This window comes from Herpailurus yagouaroundi, unplaced genomic scaffold (assembly GCF_014898765.1).
Source record: "Herpailurus yagouaroundi ecotype Mexico unplaced genomic scaffold, PumYag 205, whole genome shotgun sequence".
Lineage (NCBI taxonomy): Eukaryota > Metazoa > Chordata > Mammalia > Carnivora > Felidae > Herpailurus > Herpailurus yagouaroundi.
This window is the reverse complement of record NW_024412436.1, coordinates 3,141,874-3,166,595: the sequence shown is the minus strand read 5'-3', so window position 1 is coordinate 3,166,595 and position 24,722 is coordinate 3,141,874. Positions and strand designations below refer to the sequence as shown.

At 36.1% G+C, this 24,722-nt stretch overlaps 1 protein-coding gene and 1 long non-coding RNA gene across 3 annotated transcripts in view; both read right to left on the bottom strand.

Annotated features, from left to right (window-relative positions):
* The window catches only part of KIFAP3 (kinesin associated protein 3), a 177,713-nt gene that overhangs the window by 104,370 nt on the left and 48,621 nt on the right, over positions 1–24,722 (bottom strand). For both annotated transcript variants that reach the window (XM_040451611.1, XM_040451612.1), the window contains one exon: positions 5,414–5,592. In XM_040451611.1, coding sequence (XP_040307545.1) covers positions 5,414–5,592 — 179 coding nt within the window. The remainder of the gene's footprint in view (positions 1–5,413; positions 5,593–24,722) is intronic.
* LOC121014975 (uncharacterized) lies at positions 13,419–16,656 on the bottom strand. The gene is made up of 2 exons (XR_005783543.1): positions 16,459–16,656; positions 13,419–13,544 (listed from the first exon to the last, which is right to left on the bottom strand). It is a non-coding gene; the product is annotated as an uncharacterized LOC121014975 (long non-coding RNA).

Genomic DNA, 24,722 nt, shown 5'->3' with positions numbered 1-24,722 from the left:
ACACACACACACACACACACACACACACACACACACACACACACACACGTGCCTAGAGAGATATATGTTCAAACTGTTGAAAAGCAAAGATAAAATCTTGGAGGCAGGTAGAAAATAAAAGACTCATTACATATAGAAGACAAAAGATAAGAATTACCTCACACTTCGTGTCAAAAACTATGAAAGCCAGAAAATAATGAAGTGATATTTATAAAGTATGTCAACCTAGAATTTTCAATTCAGTGAAAATATATTCCCCAAATCAAACCAAAAGCTGGCTATCTGAAAATATCAATAATATTGACAAACCACTAACTTACAAAAAAAGAGACAGAGAAAGAGAAAAGAAACAAATTACCAATATCAGTAATGAAATGAGGAATAATCACATCACACCTTTGGACTTTAAAAACGTAAGAAGGAAAAAGTACAAAAACTTGTTTGCCCATACATTTGACAACGTAGATGAAATGGATACATTCCTTGAAAGATTAAAACTACAAAGCTACCACTCAAAAAGAAATAAATAACATTAATAGTTTTTTTAATATTTAGATTGAAATGATACCAATTCTACACCAACCCTTCCAGAAAAATTAAAAACAGAATGCTCCCCCAACTCATTCTATAAGAACACTGTTATTCTAATAGCAAAAGCAGACCAAGTCATCATAAGAAAACTATAAACTAGTATTCCCTCATAAACACATACACAAAAATCCTCAACAATATATTACCTAATCAAATCTAACAATATATAAAAAGATAATATATCGTGACCAAGTGGTGTTTCTCCTTGGAATGCAAGACTGGCTCAATATCTAAAGTCAATTAACACAATTCACTGTATCAACAGTCTAAAGAAGAAAAACCATGTGATCATCTCAACTGATGTAGAAAAGACACTTAACAAAATCCAACATCCATTCCTGATAAAGTCTCAGCAAACCAGAAATAGAATAGAACTTAAGTAAACTGATACAGTATCTACAAAAAAACCTACTTAATATCATATTTAATAGTAAAAGAATTGCTTTCTGCCTAAGATCAGTAAAAAGAAAGGGGTATCCACTTACAGCATTCCTTTTTAACATCATACTAGAGGACCTAACCAGTACAATGAAAGAAAGAAAGAAAGAAAGAAAGAAAGAAAGAAAGAAAGAAAGAAAGAACATGCAGATTAGAATTAAATAAACATTTGTTTATAGAAAACATAATTGTCTACTTAGCAAATCTCCAAGAATCTACAAAGAGCCATTATAATTAAAAAACTGAATTCAGCAAGGTCATAAGACACAAGGAAAATTCACAAAAGTCAAATGTAACTTCTGTATGCTACCCGTCAATAACAGGAAACCATTTATTTTTTAAAAACTACTATAGCTGGGTGCCTGTGTGGCTCAGTCATTGAGTTGTCTGACTCTTGATTTCAGCTCAGGTCATGATCCTGGGATCATGGGATTGAGCCCCATGTCAGGCTCCACACTCAGCATAAAGCCTACTTAAGATTCTCTCTCTCCCTCTGCCCCTGTCTCCCGCTTATGCTCTCTCTCCCTAAAATAAAAAACAAAACAAAAAACCCCCTATTATTTCTAATAGCAAAACACTTAGGTATAAATCTAACAAAATATGTGCAAAATATATGTGCTATAAGCCATAAAATGATGGAAGTGATCAAGAAGTTTCTAAATAAATGGAGAGCTATACCATACTCATGGAGGAAAATCCAGTATGGTTAATATATTGAATCCTGCCGATAGAGTTAATGCAATCCCAGTCAAGATTCCAGGATTTTTTATTTTTATTTTTTTAAGAAATAGACTAGTTGTTGGGGCGCCTGGGTGGCGCAGTCGGTTAAGCGTCCGACTTCAGCCAGGTCACGATCTCGCGGTCCGTGAGTTCGAGCCCGGCATCAGGCTCTGGGCTGATGGCTCAGAGCCTGGAGCCTGTTTCCGATTCTGTGTCTCCCTCTCTCTCTGCTCCTCCCCGTTCATGCTCTGTCTCTCTATGTCCCAAAAATAAAAAAATAAACGTTGAAAAAAAAAAAAAAGAAATAGACTAGTTGATTCTAAATGTATATAGAAAGGTAAACAACATGAAATAGCCAGAATACTCTGAAAAAGAATAATAACATTTGAGGGCTTATACTATCTGATTTTAAGACTTACTATAAAGCTACAGTAATAAAGACAAAGATATATCAGTGAAAGCACAGACAGGTAGATAAATTAAATACGAGAGAGTACAAAAATAAAACCACACATATATAGCCTGTTCTGATTTTCAACAGAAGTACAAAAGCAATCGCAAAGACAATTATGTGGAGAACGGACAGGCTTTTCAACAAATGGGGCTGGAACAACTGGACACCTACATTCAAACATGAATCTTGATCCATACCTTGTACCACATATAATATTAACTAAAAATGGATATCCTAAACTAAAACAAAAATAACACAAATCTTACAAAATTTCTCAGAGAAAACAGGGAAAACTTTTTGGGATCCTGAGTTAAGCAAATATTTCTTAGGTACAACACCAAAATGCAATCTATTAAAAACACTTTTTGATATACTGGACCTCATGACAAAACCTTCTGCTTTATGAAAAGACAAGTCATAGAAAAGGAGAAAATACTTACAAGACATAATAACTGTTAAAAGACCTATTCAAAATTTAAAAATATTTTAAAAAACCTCTCAAACTTAGTAAGAAAATAAGAAATCTAAGGAATATATACCCTTTCTCTTGTTCCTATTAAAATCATACTCTAATATTTCTTATTCCCTTTTTGTTATATTGTATTTATTTAGTAAATAGGCAAAGTCAATTTAAATCATTAATTGAAAGACTTTTTTAAGTAAATTAAATTTCCTTTAAAATATATTAACCCTAAAAAGGTCAGTATTAGTTCACAACAACAGTAAAATGAACACTTTATTTAGACACATAATACATCCTCAAAAATAGAGCAACAATTCCTCCTCTCCACCCCTTTTAAATAAAATTGCCACAGGCTTCATCTGTTACTAATTAAATCAAGTTAATATATTTCTTTTGAAATAAGAACATTACACAATGGTTGTTATAGCAAACCTAATAAAGTAATGAGAGTTTTAAAAAATTAATTTGCATTTCCATTGCAAAAAATGGAATGTGAAGTATGTACCATGTGGTCCAATCAGATGGTTAAACACTAGACATAGCCTTCTAATCATGTGTTTTTGATTGATAAAAGCCCAATCCCACAAGCTAAATTTAATAATTATCTCAACATGCAATGCCCTTTCAAATCTATGTCTATAAAATGGAATTTATAATTAATTAGTACTTTTACTAAATGTTTTATATAAAGTGACAGTTTATTAACAATCTATCAGCAAATTTATTTCAGCCAATTCTTTTTCAGTGTTCCTAGAGGCCAACATTTAAAAGTTGCTGATACTTAATCTTTGCCAAAAATATCTTTTTAAAAAACATAAAGATTTTTTGTTTTGTTTTGCCCTGGGAGCAGAGAGAAAGAGTAGGAAGCCAAATATCCACAGATGTTTCTTTGAGCAAATTCCTTAACCTCTCTGATTTTCTGCTAATTTATCTGCAAAATTAGCTAGATCTAGACATAGATGTAAGGTCTAGTCAAGCTCTGAAAATCGTGATTCTACCAATGCCCTTAAATAAAATGTACTTCTTCCACGGTGAAAGATGAAATGCATGCCATCTATGGTAAAAATCTGGCTAATTGCATCATTTTTATGACTTTGGAAAAATGACCTTTTCTGAACCTCAGTTTTTCCTCCTCAATAAAAAGTGAGATTTGATGAGACAATTTATATGGGATCTTCCAAATCTATGACCTTACCAGAAAATTATTTTTAATAATAATTTTGAGATCACTTTTGATAGAATGAACACATAAAAAGTTTATTTCCTAAATACAAATCTAACCAAAATGTAGTAGATACATGCTGATGGCAAATTAATTTGAATTTTGCAAACGTACTAAAGGTGAACTTAATATAAACACAAAAATGGAAGAATTATTTCAACTTGTAGCAAGAGAAAGCAATTATTTACCTACACTCTACTCAAGAGTGTATATATCACCATCTCATCATATTCTTCTTTAAAATAATATCAATGAAAATAAAAAACATATTTTTTATTAATCTAAGTAAATTCAATCTTAATATCAGGCATACAGTGATCATCAATAATTATATACTAATGATGAAAATGACAGATACTAAATATCTGTGGTTAAAACAAAATTTCATGTATTTCAAGTATCAGAATTCAAGGCACTTATTAAATCTGATGTATCAGTCTCAGGTTTTCAAAGAGCACGCTGTGCCATTCAATAAGCATAAGGTACTTCCTAAAGAAGTACTTTTTAACTCCAAAAGAAGGAAAAAACAGGCAGAAATATGTATATTTAGACTATCTGAAAGAGAATCTACTTATACCAATAATACACAGTCATATAATGACTTGTATTGGCATATACTTCTAAAATGGTCCTCAATACAGTTAAGGCCAATGATCTAATGACTCCACATCTAGGAATCTATCCTAAGAAATTAATCAGAAATATAGACAATGATGCATATACAAATGTGTCCACTCAAGTGTTTTTTAAAATAGCTATAATTATAAACAACTTAAATATCTGAAAACAAGTTCTGGTTAATATAATATCTATACAGTGTAACACTGTGCTTACAAAGCTTTTTTAATGATGTGGGAAAAAAGCAGATAATTTCTACTCTACCTTTACATTATTTCTGAATTGTGTATACTTTTCAGAAGGGGAAATACTATATAATCAACTTGTATTTCTGAAAGATCACCCATCAACACAATATAAGATGGCAAATAGAAGCCTACTATAATATTCAACAAGAAAGGAAGAGGGTGTAAATAAAGATGGCATGAACTAATACAACAGCACTGAGAATAAAAAGGAGGTACAGCTTCAAGAGACACTTAAGTAGAATCAACAAGTTGTGGCTACCAACTGGGATGGTAGGCGAAAAAGGAAAGACTGGGCTAGATTGCAATTCCGCACACCAATATCAGAAATGCAGGAGAAAAAAATAATTTAAAGGAAAATAACAAACCAGATGCTTCTGAAGGACAATGTTAAGTTTAAATTACTTTCTACATATTATGTTTAATATGGAAAGACTCATCCTATACAATATATTAGGAAACATTTTTTATTCAGATAGTTTCAATTTAGTGTAGTATGAACTAATAAGGAATATACTTCCTAATGAAGCCATTTAAGAGAGTTGCTGCCATTGTAAAATTTTCATTCAGAATAATCTCAGTAGGGGAATAATATGTTTATTTCTTATCAAAATATTTCTAACTTGAAAATGGTGAACATGGACTATTTAAATGTAAGTTACCATATCATTTTTATTCTCCATAAAAATGCTGAGTTTCTTCAAGAATGACACAACTAGAATAAGTAGCTCAAAATTGTCCCGATCAAGAGCCTTCACCAGCATGTGAACTATGTTCTTGTTCCTCATCTTCAGTTCTGTGCGTGTATCCTCAGCAAGATTCAGAAGCAGATAAAGAGCAACTAAAAGAGTAAAACAGGTGAGTGTAAAATGACTGGCATACTGAATCAACAATTTAATAAGTCATTTCTACTCAGCATAGTAACAGATGTAGTTCTAAGAAGATTATATTTAAAAGTTTTTAATTTATTATTAGTTGGCTCATTAGAAAACATTTGTTGTTACTGAGAAATACATATGTTATAAAAATTAAAACTATACACACACACACACACACACACACACACACACACACACACAATCATTTTCTTATGATCCTGAGAAGGGCACTAACCAAAACAAGATAATGATTCCTACCTTCTTGGAGCTTAGAGCTTAATTGTAAGCAAATGGCATTAAAGGTATATGTTAATAAATAGTAAGACAGGTAGATGGAAAAATAATTTTATACATGTAGAAAACAAGGTAAAACTTCAACAACTAGGAGCTGCTACGTTAAAAAGAACTATAATCCAAGAACAAACTGATGGTTACCAGAGGGGAGGGGGAGACAGGTCAAATAGGTGATGGGGATTAAGGAGTGCACCTGTGACGGGCACAGGGTGATGTATGGAAATACTGTGTGTATAGTGTCACTATACTGCACACCTGAAACTAATATAAAAGTGTATGCTCACTAATAACAACAAAAAGAACTATAATCCAAAACATATAATATAGCTAGAGCTAAGTGTGAGGATACTAAAATCTATTTTTCATACTCAAACTGATTTTCTGATAGTTACTATAGATAATGGTCATACTAAATTCAGTAACACAGTTGTGACACTAGACAAAGTTAAGGCACTGTTTACTAATTCTAAGTAAAATTTCTTTTAGATACTGTAATAAAAATGTTTAGGTTCTCCTAAGAAACTCCTATGATTCATCCCTTTTGACAGTGAGAATTTGTAACACACAATATTTTCCATTTTGCCTTGACTGACAGGAAGCTTCAGAGTTAAGACTTGAAAGGTTTGTCAGAATTTTTAGGCTATTATGATCAACATAGTACTATGGCCTTGGTTTACTCATTACTTTACAGCATTTCATGTGTTCTTATAAACCATCTCTATATCTTTATGAAAATAAGAAATATATGCAATAGTTGTAAATATGTAATTTATTTAACAAATATTGGAGATGTAAAAGGAATTCATACTAATTAAGGCTACTGTATAGCAGGCACTGTACTAGTTGATATATAAACAGCAAACCATTTTATCTCTAAGAAAATTTTGTGGGAAAAGAAGTATTATCAATTTTACAGACAGGCAGTCCCAGGTTCAGAGAAGTTAAATAACTTGCCTTAGCCACACAGTAAGAAAGTGATAGAGCTAAATTAAAATTCAAGCCTACCTGAATCCAAAGCTCATGTATTTACACTACTGCATCATGCTGACTCTCCATGCAAGGTACTATTAAAAGGTTTTAAAGTTGTGTTGAAGTCTAAAGTATCTTTCAGATGGATCTGGGAGGGAGGGGAGTGTCCCCAGGACCTAGTCCTGTTCTAGGGACCTTGGACTTTTTGCGTCCCATATGTTGGCTGCACACAAGCATTGCCCAATTGGCACAGTATCTTTGGAGCAGCAAAGGAAGCACGGGAGCCCTGGATGGGGTTCTGTGGCAGCCATGCTCAACTTTAAGATAAGCTGACTGGGTTGTTTTCATTAGGAAGTTTCTACAGGATCATTCTGACCCTGTTTTCCATGCTGTCTTTCCATGGAAAGACAGAAGGTATTCCCTGTAAATACTGTGGGATGTGTGTGACTATCTTTGATGTATTTTAGTTCTGTTCTCCTAATATTCATGACAACAAACGGCTCATTTCTCTGTCTCAAACCAAGAAATACACTTAAAAAACTGGGACTTAAAAAATTTGTATTGTATACTCTCTGATTTAAACAGTGTTTTAGCACTCAATGAATCGATTTCTCTAAAAAAATTTTTTTAATGAAATTGTGTTGAAAAAGCAAATAGTAGAATTCTGCTTGCAACCAAAAGAGATATAATGGGTTAAATAGTGTTCTTCCAAAATTCATGTCCCATAGAAGATCAGAATTTGACCCTATTTGGAAATGGGTCTTTGTAGAAGTAATTAGTTAAGATGAGGTCATATTGGATCAGGGTGGACCTTGAATCCAATGACTTATGTCCTTGTAAGAATGGCAAAGGACACGGCTACAATGGGAGGGCAGCCATGTGAAGATGGAGGCACAGAATGGAGCGATGCAGCCATAAGCGAAGAAACACCAAGGATTATGGGAAGCTACCAAAAGCTAGGAAGAGCCAAAGAAGGATTCTTCTATGGAGCCTTCAGGGAGAACACGGTCCTGCTAACACCTTGATTTTGGCTTTCTAACCTGCAGAAACTATGACAGCATAAATTTCTATTGTTTTATTACATGAGCCAGTTTGTGATACTTTGTTTCGGCAGCTCTAGGAAATTAGTACGACAGAATAACAGGCACCAGATTTAAACCCTTACCTGAAACAGTAACAACCACAACCACCACCAGATTAAAATATACAAAATAAAGGCTTTCACAGCAATGAACATCAGGTAATGAAGGACAGTGACCCAACAGATAAGAAATAAATGAGATGGTTCTATGATTGCCCCAGAATACTGCCTTGAGAGTCTCTAAGACATGACACAGAGAGGGAAAATCCTGGCCAAACCCAAAAGACACCCAGAGTTGAAGAGATGGAACCAAGAGACCAGGGAAGCCAAAGTGGCTAGAGTTCACAGAAAAGAGTACCAGAGAGGAGAAAGCTGTACACAGAGAGAATTCTGGAGTTCTGTGGAGAACTACCTTGTGTTCTAACTAGCCATGTGACTTAGGAATCTGAGGCTGGAAGCCAAACAAAGTAACAGAATTGGAAGACAAAGTACATGGTGAACACGCAAGGCTGGAAATAATGCTTGTTTCTCCCAGCCATAGTAGAAACTTCATAATTCATGTGGCATTAGGTAAAGTACTCAGAAGGGTTTTGCCCTGAAAGTAGGAAATCATAATCTTTAGACTAAACGCTGCGATATCCATGCTACCAAATCATAATAGAAACATCCAAAAGAATCAAACTGCTTCCAAGTAATTTAACTATGTCCCAGCAGAAAGTTCAAAAATATTTATAGGAATAAAAAAATATCCAACACCAAACAATGTAAATTTCATACTCTCAGGAATTCAATCAAAAATTAAAAGCCATTTACAAAAGCAGGAAAATAAAACCTGTAAGGAGAAGAAAACTCAGCTAACTGAAACTGTCCTAGAATCGACACCAAGGTTACCACCTTGGTAACACCAAGAAACATTAACAGACAACCATTTTCAAGATATTCTGAAACTTAGGTAGAGACATGGAGGCTATAAAAAAGATTCAAATCAACTTTTAGCAATGGACACTCTAATGACTGAGATCATATACTAAGTGGGATAGTAATTTAGAGATTAGAAAAGATTAATAAAATTGAAGACATAGCCACAGAAACTTTCCAAAATTAAAAAAGAAAAAAAAAACCAGCAAAAATGTAAAGATTATCAGTGAATTACGCAGAAAGTATAAAGTGGCCTAACAGGGGGTCTGGGTAGCTCAGCCAGTTAAGAATCTGACTCTTGATTTCGGCTCAGGTCATGATCTCATGGTTCATGACATCAAGTGCCACACTGGGCTCTGCATTGACAGTGTGGAGCCTGTTTGGGATTCCCTCTCTCCCTCTCTGTGCACCTACCCTGCTCAGGCATGCTGTAAGTAAGAAGTAAATAAATAAATAAATAAATAAATAAATAAACAAAAAAATAATAAAGTGGCCTAATATACCTGTAATTGAAGTCCTAGAAGAAATAATTTTCCAATATGATAATTTTGGAAATAATTAGCCAATAATTAGCCAATAATTTTCCAAATATGATAAAATTATACACCCACAGTTCCAATATAGGCAATGAACCTAAGAACAAGAAACATGAAGAAAACTACACCAAGGCACATCATAATCAAACTGGTCAAAACAAATGATAGACAATCTGAAAGCAACTAGAGAAAAAGAAACTCTATATGCAGACCAAAAAAGAAAAAAAGATGACAGAAGAGTTACCAGTAAAAACAATGCAAACAAGTCAAGGGTAGAACAACATCTTTACTAACAAAAAGGAAAGTCACCCTTAAATTCTAAACAAGTAAAAATATTTCAAAAAAGGAAAAAAATGAATTTTAAACACAAAAAATTAAAATAATTCATCATCACAAAATCTGTCTTACAAGAAATATTAAAGGAAATCTTTCAGGAAGAAAGAGAAACACCAGACAGGCATATGAATCTACTCAAAAAAACAAAATCAATGGAAATGGTAACTTTATTTTGTTAATATTTAAATATCTTTAAAACAAAAGCATTTATATGTAAATGTATAATAATGTATTGTAGGGTTTATAATATATAAATATAACCAATGTTAATTATAATAGCATAAAGTTGAGATGGGAAGAAACAGGAGTAATGGTTCTCATACCACAGATGAAGTGGTGCAATATTATCTGAAGGCAGAATTAACTTCTGATAGGTTAAATATGTATACTTGGAGGCAGACAACTTATGATTAAAGATATATAATATAAATATATTTAAATATTTAACATATTTAAATATTTATATATTTAATAAACCTTAAAGCAACCAACAAAAGAGTTATAGCTAAGCCAACAACGGAGATAAAACAGAGTTAAAAAAACTCCTTCAACCATAAGAATGCAGACAAGGAAGACAAAGAGGGAAAAAGATAAAAAATAAATAAAAGCAAGACTAGACTATGTACTGTGTATAAAAAACACAGTTTAGTATAAAGATATAAATATCTTAAAAGGATGGACAAATATACAGCATGCTAACACTAGTCAGAACAGAGCTGGAGTGTCTATATTAGTACAAGAGAAAAATGATTTCAGATAAAAGAATATTAGCAGGGATAATGAAGATCATTTTCATAATGGTAAGGGTCAAGAGGATGTGATGATCTTGTATCTTTCCATCCTTAAGATAAAAAAGTTTAAAATTCATGGAGCGAAACCTAACAGAACTGCAGGAAAAATAGTTAAATCCATAAATATAGTCAGATATTATAATATTACTCTTGGAATAATAGAACAAATACAAAGAAAATCAACAAGATGTAGAGATTTGAACACATTAGCAACTGACTTCTCATGGACATTTACAAAACACTCCACAGAACAAGATCAGAATGCACATTCAATTGCATATGCAACATCTGCTGAGGCCATACTCTAGACCATCAAACAAGTCTCAATAAATTAAAAATTCAGTTCATAAAAAGTATTTTCTCAGAAGAGTGCGGAAGATGGCAGTGGCGTAAGAGGACCCTAGGCTTGTCTCATCCCATGAACACAACTAGATAACTATCAAATCATCCTAAATACCCCAGAAATCAACCTGAAGACTGACAGAATGAACTCCACAACTAAAAGGAGAGGAGAGGCCACATCTAAAAAAGTAGAAAGTGCAGAGACGTAGTTTAGGGGAGAAATGGACCATGGGTGCTATGGAGGGGAGGAAGCCATGGTCACAGAGAAGGGAGAGAGACAGGAACAGGGGAAAGGGAGAGGGAGAGAGGTAGGGAGGGAGGAAGAGGGATAGAGAGAGAGTACACACCCACACAAAGCAAATATTTCCCCAAAGCCACTGACTTGGAAAACAAAAAGGGGCTGAATTTTGTGAGTTCTTGCAAACAAGACTTAAAGCCTGGAGTTTTAAAGGTCAGTGGGCTTGGCTAGGATAGAGCCCTTAGGGCACTGCCCTACTCCTGAAGACAAGGCAGGCAAATAACCCAGGAGCAGAGTATGATGCCTGGGGCACACAGATGGGAGATTATTCCCTCTTCTCTGAGCACATCCCTGAGAGGCAGCATTCAAGGAGACTCCTCTATGGGAAGAAAGAAGTTGGATGGCAGCATTTCCCTCCCACCACCCCTCAGCATAAAAAACAGAGCCATTTGCAGAAAACAGAGCAACACTGACACTGACTGCCTAACTTGCACAAACCAGGCCCCACCCCACTGTGGTCCAGTGGAACTGCCCACATCAGTCAACCTTGCTTTTCAGTTCCAGCACAGCCCAGTGCAGCATCGGGGCCCCTCCTGCAGAAGACCCACACAAACACCTGCTCACACACTCCTGACCAGAGAGTTCTGCAGGGGCCTCAGTTCTGGTGGAGTTGGTGTCAGGTCTCATTTCACAAGCAGATCGCAGCACATCTAGTTAAAACTTGCCACATTCAGGTGAGGTACCAGACACTACCCACTGCAGGCAAGGAAAGCCTCTACAGACAAGTGGTCTGAAAAACAGAACAGCCAAAACACAATAGCAGAGCACATGCATCACATACCAAAGACACTCCCTGAAGTGCCAGGCCCTGGGCACTACACGCCCTCTTCATTATAAGGCCATTATTTTCAGGAAAAGAGGAACAGAGGAACTGGCTTTTCTAATATACAGAAGGCAGAGGCTTAGACAAAATGCCAAAATGGAGGACTTATCCCAAATGAAAGAATAAGACAAGGTCACAGCAAAACAGATATAAGTAACATGCCTGATGGAGAATTTAAAGCAATGATTATAAGGATATTCACTGGGCTTGAGAAAAGAATGGAAAATATCAGTGAAACCCTTACAACAGACATAAAAGAGTTAAAAAGAATTAATCAGAGACAAAGAATGCAATAAACAAGATTGGAAACAGGCTTGATGCACTGAAGAGCAGGCTGGAAGAAGCAGAGGAATGAATTAATGACCTAAGACAAAATAATGGAAAATAATGAAGCAGAAGAAAAGAGAGAAAGAATTATGCAACACAAGAATAGACTAGGGAACTCAGTGACCCCATCAAACATACTAACATTTGTATTAAAGCATCCCAGAAGAAGAGAGAGAAAAGGGGGCAGAAAATTTATTTGAAGAAGTAATAGCTGAAACCTTCCTTAATCTGGAGGAAGGAAACAGTCATCTAGATTCAGGAGGCACAGAGAACTCCTATCAAAATCAACAAAAGCAGACCCAACACCAAGACATATTAAAATTAAATATATATGGGGCGCCTGGGTGGCGCAGTCAGTTAAGCGTCCGACTTCAACCAGGTCACGATCTCACGGTCCGTGAGTTCGAGCCCCGCATCGGGCTCTGGGCTGATGGCTCAGAGCCTGGAGCCTGTTTCCGATTCTGTGTCTCCCTCTCTCTGTGCCCCTCGCCCATTCATGCTCTGTCTCTCTCTGTCCCAAAAATAAATAAACGTTGAAAAAAAAATTAAATATATAAAATACAGTGATAAAAGAAAAAAATCTTAAAAGCAGTAAGGCAAAAGAAGTCCTTACTTTACGAGAAGAGCCATCAGGGTAGCTAGAGATTTCTCAACAAAACTTAGAGCTAGAAGGGAGTGGCATGATTTCTCAACAAAACAAAAGCTAGAAGGGAGTGGCATGATATATTCAAAGTGCAAATAGGAAAAATATGCATCCAAGAATACTCTATCCAGCCAGGCTATCATTCAGAATATAAGGAGAGATAAAAGAGTTTCCCAGCCAAACAAGAACTAAAAGAGATCAGGATCACTAAACAAGCCCTGCAAGAATCATTAAAAGGGATTCTTTGAGTGCAAAGGAGAAACCAAAAGTGATAAATACAAGAAAGGATCACAAAAAGTCTCCAGAAACAATGACAAAACAAGTAATAAAATGGCAATAAATACATATCAATTATTACTTTGAATACAAATGGACGAAATGCTTCAATCAAAAGATACAGAGTATAAGAATGGATGTATCTATATACCGCCAATAAAAGACTCATTTTAGACCTGACAACACCTCCAGATTGAAAGTTGAGGGGATGGAGAAAAATTTATCATGCAGATGGATGTCAAAAGAAGGCCAGAGTAGCAATACTTATATTGGACAAACGACTTTAAAATAAAGACTGGAGGATCTGGGCCAACATGGCGGAGAAGTAGGAGGATCCATAAGTCCCACGTCTCTCTTTGAACACCAGAGCCTGGGAGGAAAAGAGACTGAAACTATTAGGAAGAAAATGGGAAAGCTGGAAAAAAGATAGGTGGGTAACTGCGAACTGGGGGAGATAAAAAAAAAAAAAAAAGGCCACGTGGGCACGGAGGGGAGGGACCCCCTTCTGCAGAGAAACAAAAGGAAGAGAAAGAGCGGCTAGGGAAGTGCAGGACTGTAACTGGACAGGAGAAAGACCTTGGACTGAGGCTGAGAGGGATCCCATCTCTAACTGCTGGGCTTTCTTCAGACTGAGGCCTGGCTCCCTGTTCACGCACCTGGGGAGGAGGGGAGCCAGCCCTGGGTGCAGTGGTAGATCAGAGGCTCAGTCTGCAGCTGGAGAAAGTGGTTCCCTCCCTGGAAGGCTGCGTGACAGCACAGAACCTGCCTGCTTCCGCCACCCCCGGAACAGTGGCTGAGCTAAGGGCTCAGTCTGCAGGAGGATAAGGTGGCCGTTTCCCTGGAGTGCTTTGGTAAAAGACAAAGGCTGCCTGCATCCGCCACCAGGGGGCTCGTGGTGAGGGCGACAGCTCTCAGTCCGCAATAGAAGTCGGTCTTCCCTGAAGCTCAGTGGCACAGAACAAGCCAGCTGGGGCGACTCTGAATCCTAGCCAAGCACAGGGTTAGGGGAGTTGGTGGAGTGAGAAGGACAGCCCCGTCTGCACCCCAGGGCACGGTGAGGACGATTCAAATGGACTCTACCGGGTCTGGCTCTGTGGAGAAGAGACTGGGAGATCACCATACCCCCTCTCCCGCCACATCCCCCCACACCCCCGCACGAAACCACCACCACCACCACCACAGTGGGGCCTCAGGGATCACTCCTGGGGCCCATAGTGGAGGTGGGTTCAGAATACGCCAAACCACACCCCCTTGCAGTGGATAACTGTGTAACCACCTGAGCAGCACAGACACTGTGGACAGCTCCTCCCAACAAGTGATGCAGCATTGCCTGGATTAACTCTAGGTCAATTCTGGATATATAGATATATTCTACCCACCGCCCCCCCCCTTCCCCACCGTGCCATTTCCCCTCCTTATCTCTTCCTTCCCCTAGGCTGGTTACTCTGGTTATTGGTCTGTCTAATCAAGCCATACAGTTTCTCTGTCTGGGTAATTTTATCTCGTCTCATTTTCCCTGCCTCCTTTATTTTCCTTTCTCTCTCTCTGGGTTAAGCCTTTTAGTCTCTCTGCCTAATCAACATGAATTCCCCACCCTGCCCCTGTCATTTCTCTCCTTATATATGCTCTTCCATCAGCACCGCCTCCACCCTCTTCTCTACTTGTAGTCAGTGTTTTGTTTTTAGTCTTTAGCATTTTGTTTTTGTTTATTTGTGTTATTTGTTTGTGTGTTTGCGTGTTTCTGTCTCCTGTTGGTCTATATGTTTTCCTTTACAGGACTACTCCAAGGAACAAATCAAAGCACACCTGGTGGAGGGTACAAAATATTACTATGAGTAGGATAATAAAATAACCAAAGTCACAACAACAGAGACCAAGTAACAATTCCCGAAAAAACATTTCCCTAACCCTCCTTTAATATAGCAGTGCTCACAGGTGTACAGCATACAAGCTTTTTAAAATGCATAAGGGACAGAAAAGTAGGAAAAATGATAAAATGGAAGAATTCTCCTCAAAAGAAGCTCCAGGAAGTAGTGACACCTAATGAATTGATCCAAACCGATTTAAGCAATATAATGGAACAAGAATTTAGAATAATAGTCATAAAATTAATCCCTGGGCTTGAAAAAAGCATAGAGGTCAGGAGAGAATCTATTGCTACAGAGATCAAGGGACTAAAAAATACTCATGATTAATTTAAAAATGCTATAAATGAGGTGCAAAATAAAATGGAGGTGGCCATAGCATGGATTGAAGAGGCAGAGGAGAGAATAGGTGAATTAGAAGATAAAATTATGGAAAAAGAAGAAGCTGAGAAAAAGAGAGATAAAAAAATCCAGGAGTATGAGGGGGAGAATTAGAGAACTAAGTGATGCAATCAAACAGAACAATATCCGTATCATAGGATTTCCAGAAGAAGAAGAAGAGAAAGGGGCTGAAGGTGTACTTGAACAAATCATAGCTGAGAACTTCCCTGGTCTGGGGAAGGAAACAGGTATTGAAATCCAAGAGACACAGAGAACTCCCTTCAGACATAACTTGAATCGATCTTCTGCATGACATATCATAGTCAAATTGGCAAAATACAAGGATACAGAGAGAATTCTGAAAGCAGCTAGGGATAAACGGGCCCTAACATACAAAGGTAGACACATACAGGTAGTAGCAGACCTATCCACTGAAACTTGGCAGGCCAGAAAGGAATGGCAGGAAATCTTCAATGTGATGAACAGAAAAAAATATGCAGCCAAGAATCCTTTATCCAGCAAGTCTGTCATTCAGAATAGAAGGAGAGATAAAGGTTTTCCCAAACAAACAAAAACTGAAGGAATACATCACCATTAAACCAGCCCTACAAGAGCTCCTAAGGCGGATTCTGTGAGTGAAATGTTGCAAGGCCCACAAAGCACCAGAGACACCACTACAAGCATGAAACCTACAGACCTCACAATGACTCTAAACCCCTATCTTTCAATAATAACACTGAATGTAAATGGACTAAATGCTCCAAGCAAAAGACATAGGGTATCAGAATGGATAAAAAAAACCCAAGACCCATCTATTTGCTGTCTACAAGAAACTCATTTTAGACCTAAGGACACCTTCACAGATTGAAAGTGAGGGGATGGAGAACTATCTATCATGCTACTGGAAGTCAAAAGAAAGCTGGAGTAGCCATACTTATATCAGACAAACTAGACTTTAAATTAGAGGCTGTAAAAAGAGATAAAGAAGGGCATTATATAATAATTACAGGGTCTATCCATCAGGAAGAGCTAACAATTATAAATGTCTATATGCCCAAATGTCTTTGCGGGAGCCTCCAAATATATAAAACAATTAATCACAAACATAAGCAACCTTATTGATAAGAATGTGGTAACTGCAGGGGACTTTAATACTCCACTTACAACAATGGATAGAACATCTAGACAGAGAAATAAATAAACAAGGGCCCTAAATGATATATTGGATCAAACGTACTTGACAGATATATTTAGAACTCTGCATCCCAAAGCAACAGAATATACTTTCTTCTAGAGTGCACACGGAACATTCTCCAAGATAGATCACATACTGGGTCACAAAACAGCCCTTCATAAGTATAAAAGAATTGAGATCATACCATGCACACTTTCAGACCACAATGCTATGAAACTTGAAATCAACCACAGGAAAAAGTCTGGAAAACCTCCAAAAGCATGGAGGTTAAAGAACACCCTACTAAAGAATGAATGGGTCAACCAGGCAATTAGAGAAGAAATTAAAAAATATATGGAAACAAACAAAAATGAAAATACAACAATCCAAATGCTTTGGGATGCAGAGAAGGCAGTCCTGAGAGGAAAATACATTGCAATCCAGGCCTATCTCAAGAAACAAGAAAAATTCCAAATACAAAATCTAACAGCACACCTAAAGGAAATAGAAGAACAGCAAAGATACCCCAAACCCAGCAGAAGAAGAGAAATAATAAAGATCAGAGCAGAAATAAACAATATAGAATCTAAAAAAAATGTAGAGCAGATCAATGAAACCAAGAGTTGGTTTTTTGGAAAAATAAACAAAATTGATAAACCTCTAGCCAGGCTTCTCAAAAATAAAAGGGAAAGGACCCAAATAGATAAAATCATGAATGAAAATGGAATTATTAAAACCAGTCCTTCAGAAATACAAGCAATTATCAGGGAATACTATGAAAAATTATATGCCAACAAAATAGACAACCTAGAAGAAATGGACAAATTCCTAAGCACCCACACACTTCCAAAACTCAAACAGGAAGAAATAGAAAATTTGAACAGACCCATAACCAGTGAAGAAATTAATCAGTTATCAAAAATCTCCCAACAAATAAGAGTCCAGGACCAGATGGCTTCCCTGGGAAATTCTACCAGACATTTAAAGCAAAGATAATAACTATCCTTCTCAAGCTATTCCAAAAAATAAAAAAGGGAAGGAAAACTTCCAGACTCATTCTATGAAGCCAGCATTACTTTGATTCCCAAAACAGAGACCCAGCAAAAAAAGAGAACTACAGGCTAATATTCCTGATATATATGGACGCAAAAATTCTCAACAAGATACTAGCAAATTGAATTCAACAGCATGTAAAAAGAATTATTCACCATGATCAAGTGGGAGGCATCACAATCCCAGACTTTAGCCTCTACTACAAAGCTGTACTCATGAAGACAGCATGGTATTGGCATAAAAACAGACACATAGACCAATGGAATAGAATAGAGACTCCAGAATTGGTCCCACAAAAGTATGGCCAACTCATCTTTGACAAAGCAGGCAAGAACATCCAATGGAAAAAAAAACAGTCTCTTTAGCAAATGGTGCTGGGAGAACTGGACAGCAACACGCAGAAGAATGAAACTAGACCACTTTCTTACACCATTCACACAAATTAACTCAAAATGGATAAAGGACCTAAAGGTGAGACAGGAAACCATCAAAACCCTAAAGGAGAAAGCAGGAAAAAAACCTCTCTGACCTCAGCCATAGCAATTTCTTACTTGACACATCCCCAAAGGCAAGGGAATTAAAAGCAAAAATGAACTACTGGGACCTTATGAAGATAAAAAGCTTCTGCACAGCAAAGGAAACAACCAACAAAACTAAAAGGCAACCAGTGGAATGGGAAAAGATATTTGCAAATGACATATCGGACAAAGGGCTAGTATCCAAAATCTATAAAGAGCTCACCAAACTCCACACCCGAAAAACAAATAATCCAGTGAAGAAATGGGCAGAAAACATGAATAGACACTTCTCTAAAGAAGACATCCGGATGGCCAACAGGCACATGAAAAGATGCTCAACGTCGCTCCTTATCAGGGAAATACAAATCAAAACCACACTCAGATATCACCTCACGCCAGTCAGGGTGGCCAAAATGAACAAATCAGGAGACTATAGATGCTGGAGAGGATGTGGAGAAACGGGAACCCTCTTGCACTGTTGGTGGGAATGCAAACTGGTGCAGCCGCTCTGGAAAACAGTGTGGAGGTTCCTCAAAAAATTAAAAAAAGATCTACCCTATGACCCAGCAATATCACTGCTAGGAATTTACCCAAGGGATACAGGAGTGCTGATGCATAGGGGCCCTTGTACCCCAATGTTTATAGCAGCACTCTCAACAATAGCCAAATTGTGGAAAGAGCCTAAATGTCCATCAACTGATGAATGGATAAAGAAGTCGTGGTTTATATATACAATAGAGTACTACTTGGCAAGAGAAAGAATGAAATATGGCCCTTTGTAGCAACGTGGATGGAACTGGAGAGTGTTATGCTAAGTGAAATAAGTCATACAGAGAAAGATACCGTATGTTTTCACTCTTATGTGGATCCTGAGAAACTTAACAAAAGACCATGGGGGAGGGGAAGGGGAAAAAAAAAGTTACAGAGAGGGAAGCAGGCAAACCAAGTTTTTATTCTCTTAAAACTGAGAATAAACTGAGGGTTGATGGAGGGTGGGAGGGAGGGGAAAGTGGATGATGGGCATTGAGGAGGGCACCTGTTGGGATGAGCACTGCATGTTGTATGGAAACCAATTTGACAATAAATTTCATATTTAAAAAAAAAAAGAATCAATTTGCAATACAGAAATAAATGTGCTGCATTACTGACATACTTAATAACAAGATATAGACGCTTATCTGATAATTGCCATAATTTTCTAAATACTAAGGAACATAAATGGTAATTCAAGGTATCTACATCAACTATGATGTGATATGAAAACTTCTGACGTTTCTACCGGCAATGAAGTTACAAGTCCTATTAATCTTAGGGGGATCTGTAGCCTGAACTCATAATAAAAGACTCAATTTCAGTTAGTGATTAGAAAAATTAAAAAAAAAAGTAAAAAATGGACAGAAAACATGAGAAATTTTTCCAAAGAAGACATCCAAATAACCAACAGACACATGAAAAGATGCTAAACACCACACCTTATGAGGGAAATACAAATCAAAATTACACTGAGGGGCACCTGAGTGGCTCAGTCGGTTGAGTATCCAACTTTGGCTGAGTTCATGATCTCGGCTCTCGAGTTCTAGTCCCGCATCAGGCTCTCTGCTGTCAGCGCAGAGCCCACTTTAGATCCTCTATCCCCCCTCTCTCTGCCCCGCCCCTGCTCACTCTCGGTCTCAAAATAAACACACTTAAAAGAATTACACTGAGATATCACCTCGCACCTATCAGAATGGTTAAAATAAAAAAACACAAGAAACAACAGGTGTTGACAAGGATGTGGAGAAAGGGTAACCCTCTTGCACTGTTGGTGGAAATGCAAACTGGTGCAGCCACTCTGGAAAACAGTATGGAGGTTCCTCAAAAAGTTGAAAATAAAAACTGCCCCATGATCCAGCAACTGCACTATCCAAAGAATACAAAAATACTAATTCAAAGGGATACATGCCCCCTGATGTTTATAGCAGCATTATCTACAATAGCCAAATTATGGAAACACCCCAAGTGTTCACTAACTGATGAATGGGTAAGGATGATGTGGTATAGATATACCATGGGATATTACTCAGCCATAAAAAAGAATGAAATATTGCCATTGGCAATGACATGGATAGAGCTGCAGAATATAATGTTAAGCATAATAGAGAAAGATGAATACCATATGACTTCACTCATGTAAGATTTAAGAAACAGAACAAATGATCAAAGGGAAAAGAAAGAGGGAGAGACAAACCAAGAAACAGACTCTTAACTACAGAGAACAAACTGATGGTTACCAGAGGGGAGGTGGATAGAGGGACAGGTTAAATAGGTGGGTGTGGGGATAGGTTAAATAATGCACTTGTGATGAGCACCAGGTGATGTATGGAGGTGCTGAATCACTGTTATATAACTGAAATAATAATACACTGTATGATAACTGGAATTTGCATAAAAACTTAAAAAGAGTATTTTCTCTAATGACAATGGGATTACATTCAAAATTGGTAACACAAAGGTCTCTGAGAAATCCCCAAATATTTGGAAACAAAATAACTCCTTTCTAAACAACCTATGAGTCAAAGAAGAAATAAAAAGGGGAATTAAAAGGTATTTTGAACTGAATAAAAATGAGAATAAAAACAAGACATACTAAAATCTGTGGGATAGTTCTAAAACAGTGCTTAAAGAGAAACTTATAGCCCTAAACACCTTTAGTATAGAAGATCTTGAATAAATGATCCCACTTCCACCTTAAGAAACTACAAAAAGAATAGCAAACTGAACTCAAAATAAGTTCAGAAAAGGAAATAATAAAAATCTGAACAGAAATCAATGAAATAAAAAATATACATGTACAGAAAATCAATGGAACCAGAAGTTGGTTCTTTGAGATTAAAAAATGATAATCTTCCAACTTGAAAGATCAGGAGTAAAAAAAAAAAAGACATACCATCAATTTCTGCATTGAGAGAGTTTATATCACTATAGATTCTATAGGTATTAATAAGATAAGGGAATAATAATATAAAACAATCTGAAAGGTAGAAATTCCTTTAAAGATTCAAGCTACCAGAGCTCATTCAAGAAGAAAAAGAGAATGTGACCAGTACTTATTAAAGAAATTGAATTTGCAACTTAAAATTTTCCCATAAAGAAAATTCAAGAGCTCAAATGGCTTTACTGGAGTATCTTACCCAACCTTTAAAGAATTGATAGCAATTCTGCACATACTCTCCTAGAAAGTTAAATAGGATGGAATAAATCCCAACTCAACCTATGAAGCCAGCATTTCATGAAATTTTTACAACAAAAGAAAACAACACACAAATATCCCTTGTGAATATAGAAGCAAAAACTCTAGGGGCACCTGGGTGGCTCAGTTAGTTAAAACATCCAACTCTTGATCTCGGCTCAGGTCATCATCTCATGGTTCATGAGTTCGAGCCCCACATCAGGCTCTGCACTGACAGTGCAGAGCCTGCTTGGGATTCTGTCTGTCCTTCTCTGTGTCCCTCCCCTGCTACTTGTACCTCATTTGCTCTCTGTCAAAATAAAAATAAATAAACTTAAAAACAAAAAAGAAGCAAAAATTCTAAACAAAATTTTAGTAAATTTAATCCACTGATATATAAAAAGGATAATACAAGTGAATTTTAATACAGGAGTCCAAGGTTGATATAGCATTTGAAAAATCAATCAATGCAATTAATGACAAGGAAACTAAATGATAAGAAGTTTCCTGATTTGAAAAGATAAAACTATTTTCATTTATAGAAAACATAATCATCTACATAGAAAATATAATGGAATCTTTAAAAAAAGTTACTAGAAGTAATTAATAAATGAATTTACCAAGGCTATGCAATAGAGAACCAATATATAAAAACCAATTATATTTATATATACTAGCAACAAATAATCAAAACTTGAGATTTTTTTAAAAAAGAGTATATAGAATGGCAAGAAAAATATGAAATGTGCTTAGGGGTAAATCTGACAAAAGATATGAAAAACCTGAAAACAATAAAATACCACTATGACATATTAAAGAAGATCTAAATAAATGTAGAGACAAATCCTTGTGTCAAAAGACTCATATTGTTAAGATCCTTCTTATTAATCTTCCCAAATTAATATATATATTCAATGCTGCCTGAATCAATATCCCAGATTTTTTTTTTGGTAGAAATGAATACACTGCTTATAAAGTAATATGAAAATGCAAAATACCTAGATAGCAAAAACACCTTTGGGGAAAAGAAAAACATTGGGAGGCCTAATACTACTTCATTTTAATATTTTCTATAAACCCACAACACTGAAGATACTGTGCTGTTGGTATCAAGATCTATAAAAAGGATGGGCAGCACAAAGTAGAATCTAGAAATGAGAATGCACATACATGGATAAAAGATTTTCACAAAAATAGAAAAAAAATCCAATAGATAAAGGATAAAAGGATAGTGTTTTAAACAAATAATGCTTGAATAACTGTATATGTATAAGCAAAAAGAATAAAGAACTTTGATCCATTCCTCACTCCACATACAAAACTTAACTCAAAATGTATTTTAGACTTAACTATAAAAACCTAAGACATAAAACTTGTAAAAGAAAACACAGAATAAAATCTTAGCAGTTAGAAAAGAATTCCTTAGATACAATACCAAAATTGTAATTCAGAAAATATGAAAGCAATTGTACTACATAAAAATTAAAAATTCTCGGGGCACCTGGGTGGCTCAGTCAGTTAAGCATCTGACTTCAGCTCAGGTCATCATCTCATGGTTTGTGAGTTCGAGCCCCGCGTCGGGCTTTGTGCTGACAGCTCAGAGTCTGAAGCATGCTTTGGATTCTGTGTATGTCTCTCTCTCTGCCCCTCCCCTGCTTGTGCTTTCTCTCTCTTTCTCTCTCTAAAATAAATAAACATCAAAAACATTTTTTTAATTAAAAATTCTTATCTCCAAAAAATCTTCTTAGGAGAATAAAAAGATAAGCCAAAAACTGGGAGAGAATGTCTGCAAATTATAAGTCTGATAAAGGCTTGTATCCAATGCAAATAAAGAACTCTCAAAATTCAATAAGAGAGCAATCCAATAAAAAAATTAAACAAAATATTTAAGAGATGATATAACAGAAGATACAAAATGACAGATAAACACACGAAGAGATGTTTAATACAATTAGTTGCTATGAAAATGAAAATTAAGACACAATATGATACCACTGCATACATTTTTAAATGGCTAAAATTAACGAAATTGACCACATCAACTGTTGGTGAGGATGTGAAACAAATGGAACCCTGATGTACTGATTATGAGAAGATAAAATAGTACAATCATGCATAAAACCATTTCACAATTTCTTAGAAAGATAAACATACACCTATGATCCCAGCATTCCATCACAAAGTATTTTACCTTAGGAAAAGAAAGCAAATGTCCATGTGAATACTTGCACATGAATGTCCACAGCGACGTTATTTGTAATTGAAAAAAAAACAAACAAACTGGAAACATTCCACTAGCCCTTAATGAATGAAAGACCATCTTAATAATAAAAAGAAATGAACTATGGATATAAGATGGATGAATCTCTAATTATGCTGTAAATGTGTATTCTTTGGCCTGCATGGTATTGTCACAGGTAATGCAAGTGCACAGGGCATTGGAAATGAAGATGCACAGCAGGAGGAGCTAACCTAAAGCTTGTGTATTAAGAAAAACAATCTATATATCACTGGAGTCCCAGAATGAAAAGAAAAAGAAAGAGGCAGAAAATTTACTTAAAGAAATAATAGCTGAGAATGTCCCAAATCTGGGGAGAGATAAGTACATCGTGATATAACTCACCCCAAAATTTCAATCATGGAGAATAATGTTCTATAAGATACATTATAATATGTAGACTACATTAGAACGTGTAGGATGATGTTCTACAAGATACATTATAACAAAATCATTTAAAATCAAAGACAAAGAGAGAATTTTAAAAGCAGGAAGAGAAAAAAATTATTTCCTACAAGGGAATTCCCATAAGACTATAAGCAGATTTCTCAGCAGAAACCTTACAGCCCAGGAGTTAAGTGGAATGATATATTCAAAGTGCTGAAAGAAAAAAAAAATGCCAACCAAATATACTTTACACAACAAAGTTGTCCTTCAAAAATAAAAGCAAAATACTTTCCCAAATAAACTAAAGCTGAGGGAGTTCATCACCACTAGACCTGTCTTACAAGAAATGCTAAAGGAATTCTATAAGCAGAAATCAAAGGATGCTAATCAGTAACATGATATATGAGAGGGCACATACCATAAGCTCAAAGTGAAGGGATGGAAAAAGATATTCCATGTAAAAGGAAACCAAAAGATAGAAACAAAAAAATGGTAGCTATACTTGTATCAGACAAAACAGACTTAAAAACTATAACAGGAGACAAAGAAAGTCATTTTTAATGGTAAAGGGGTCAATTCATGAAGTGGATATAAC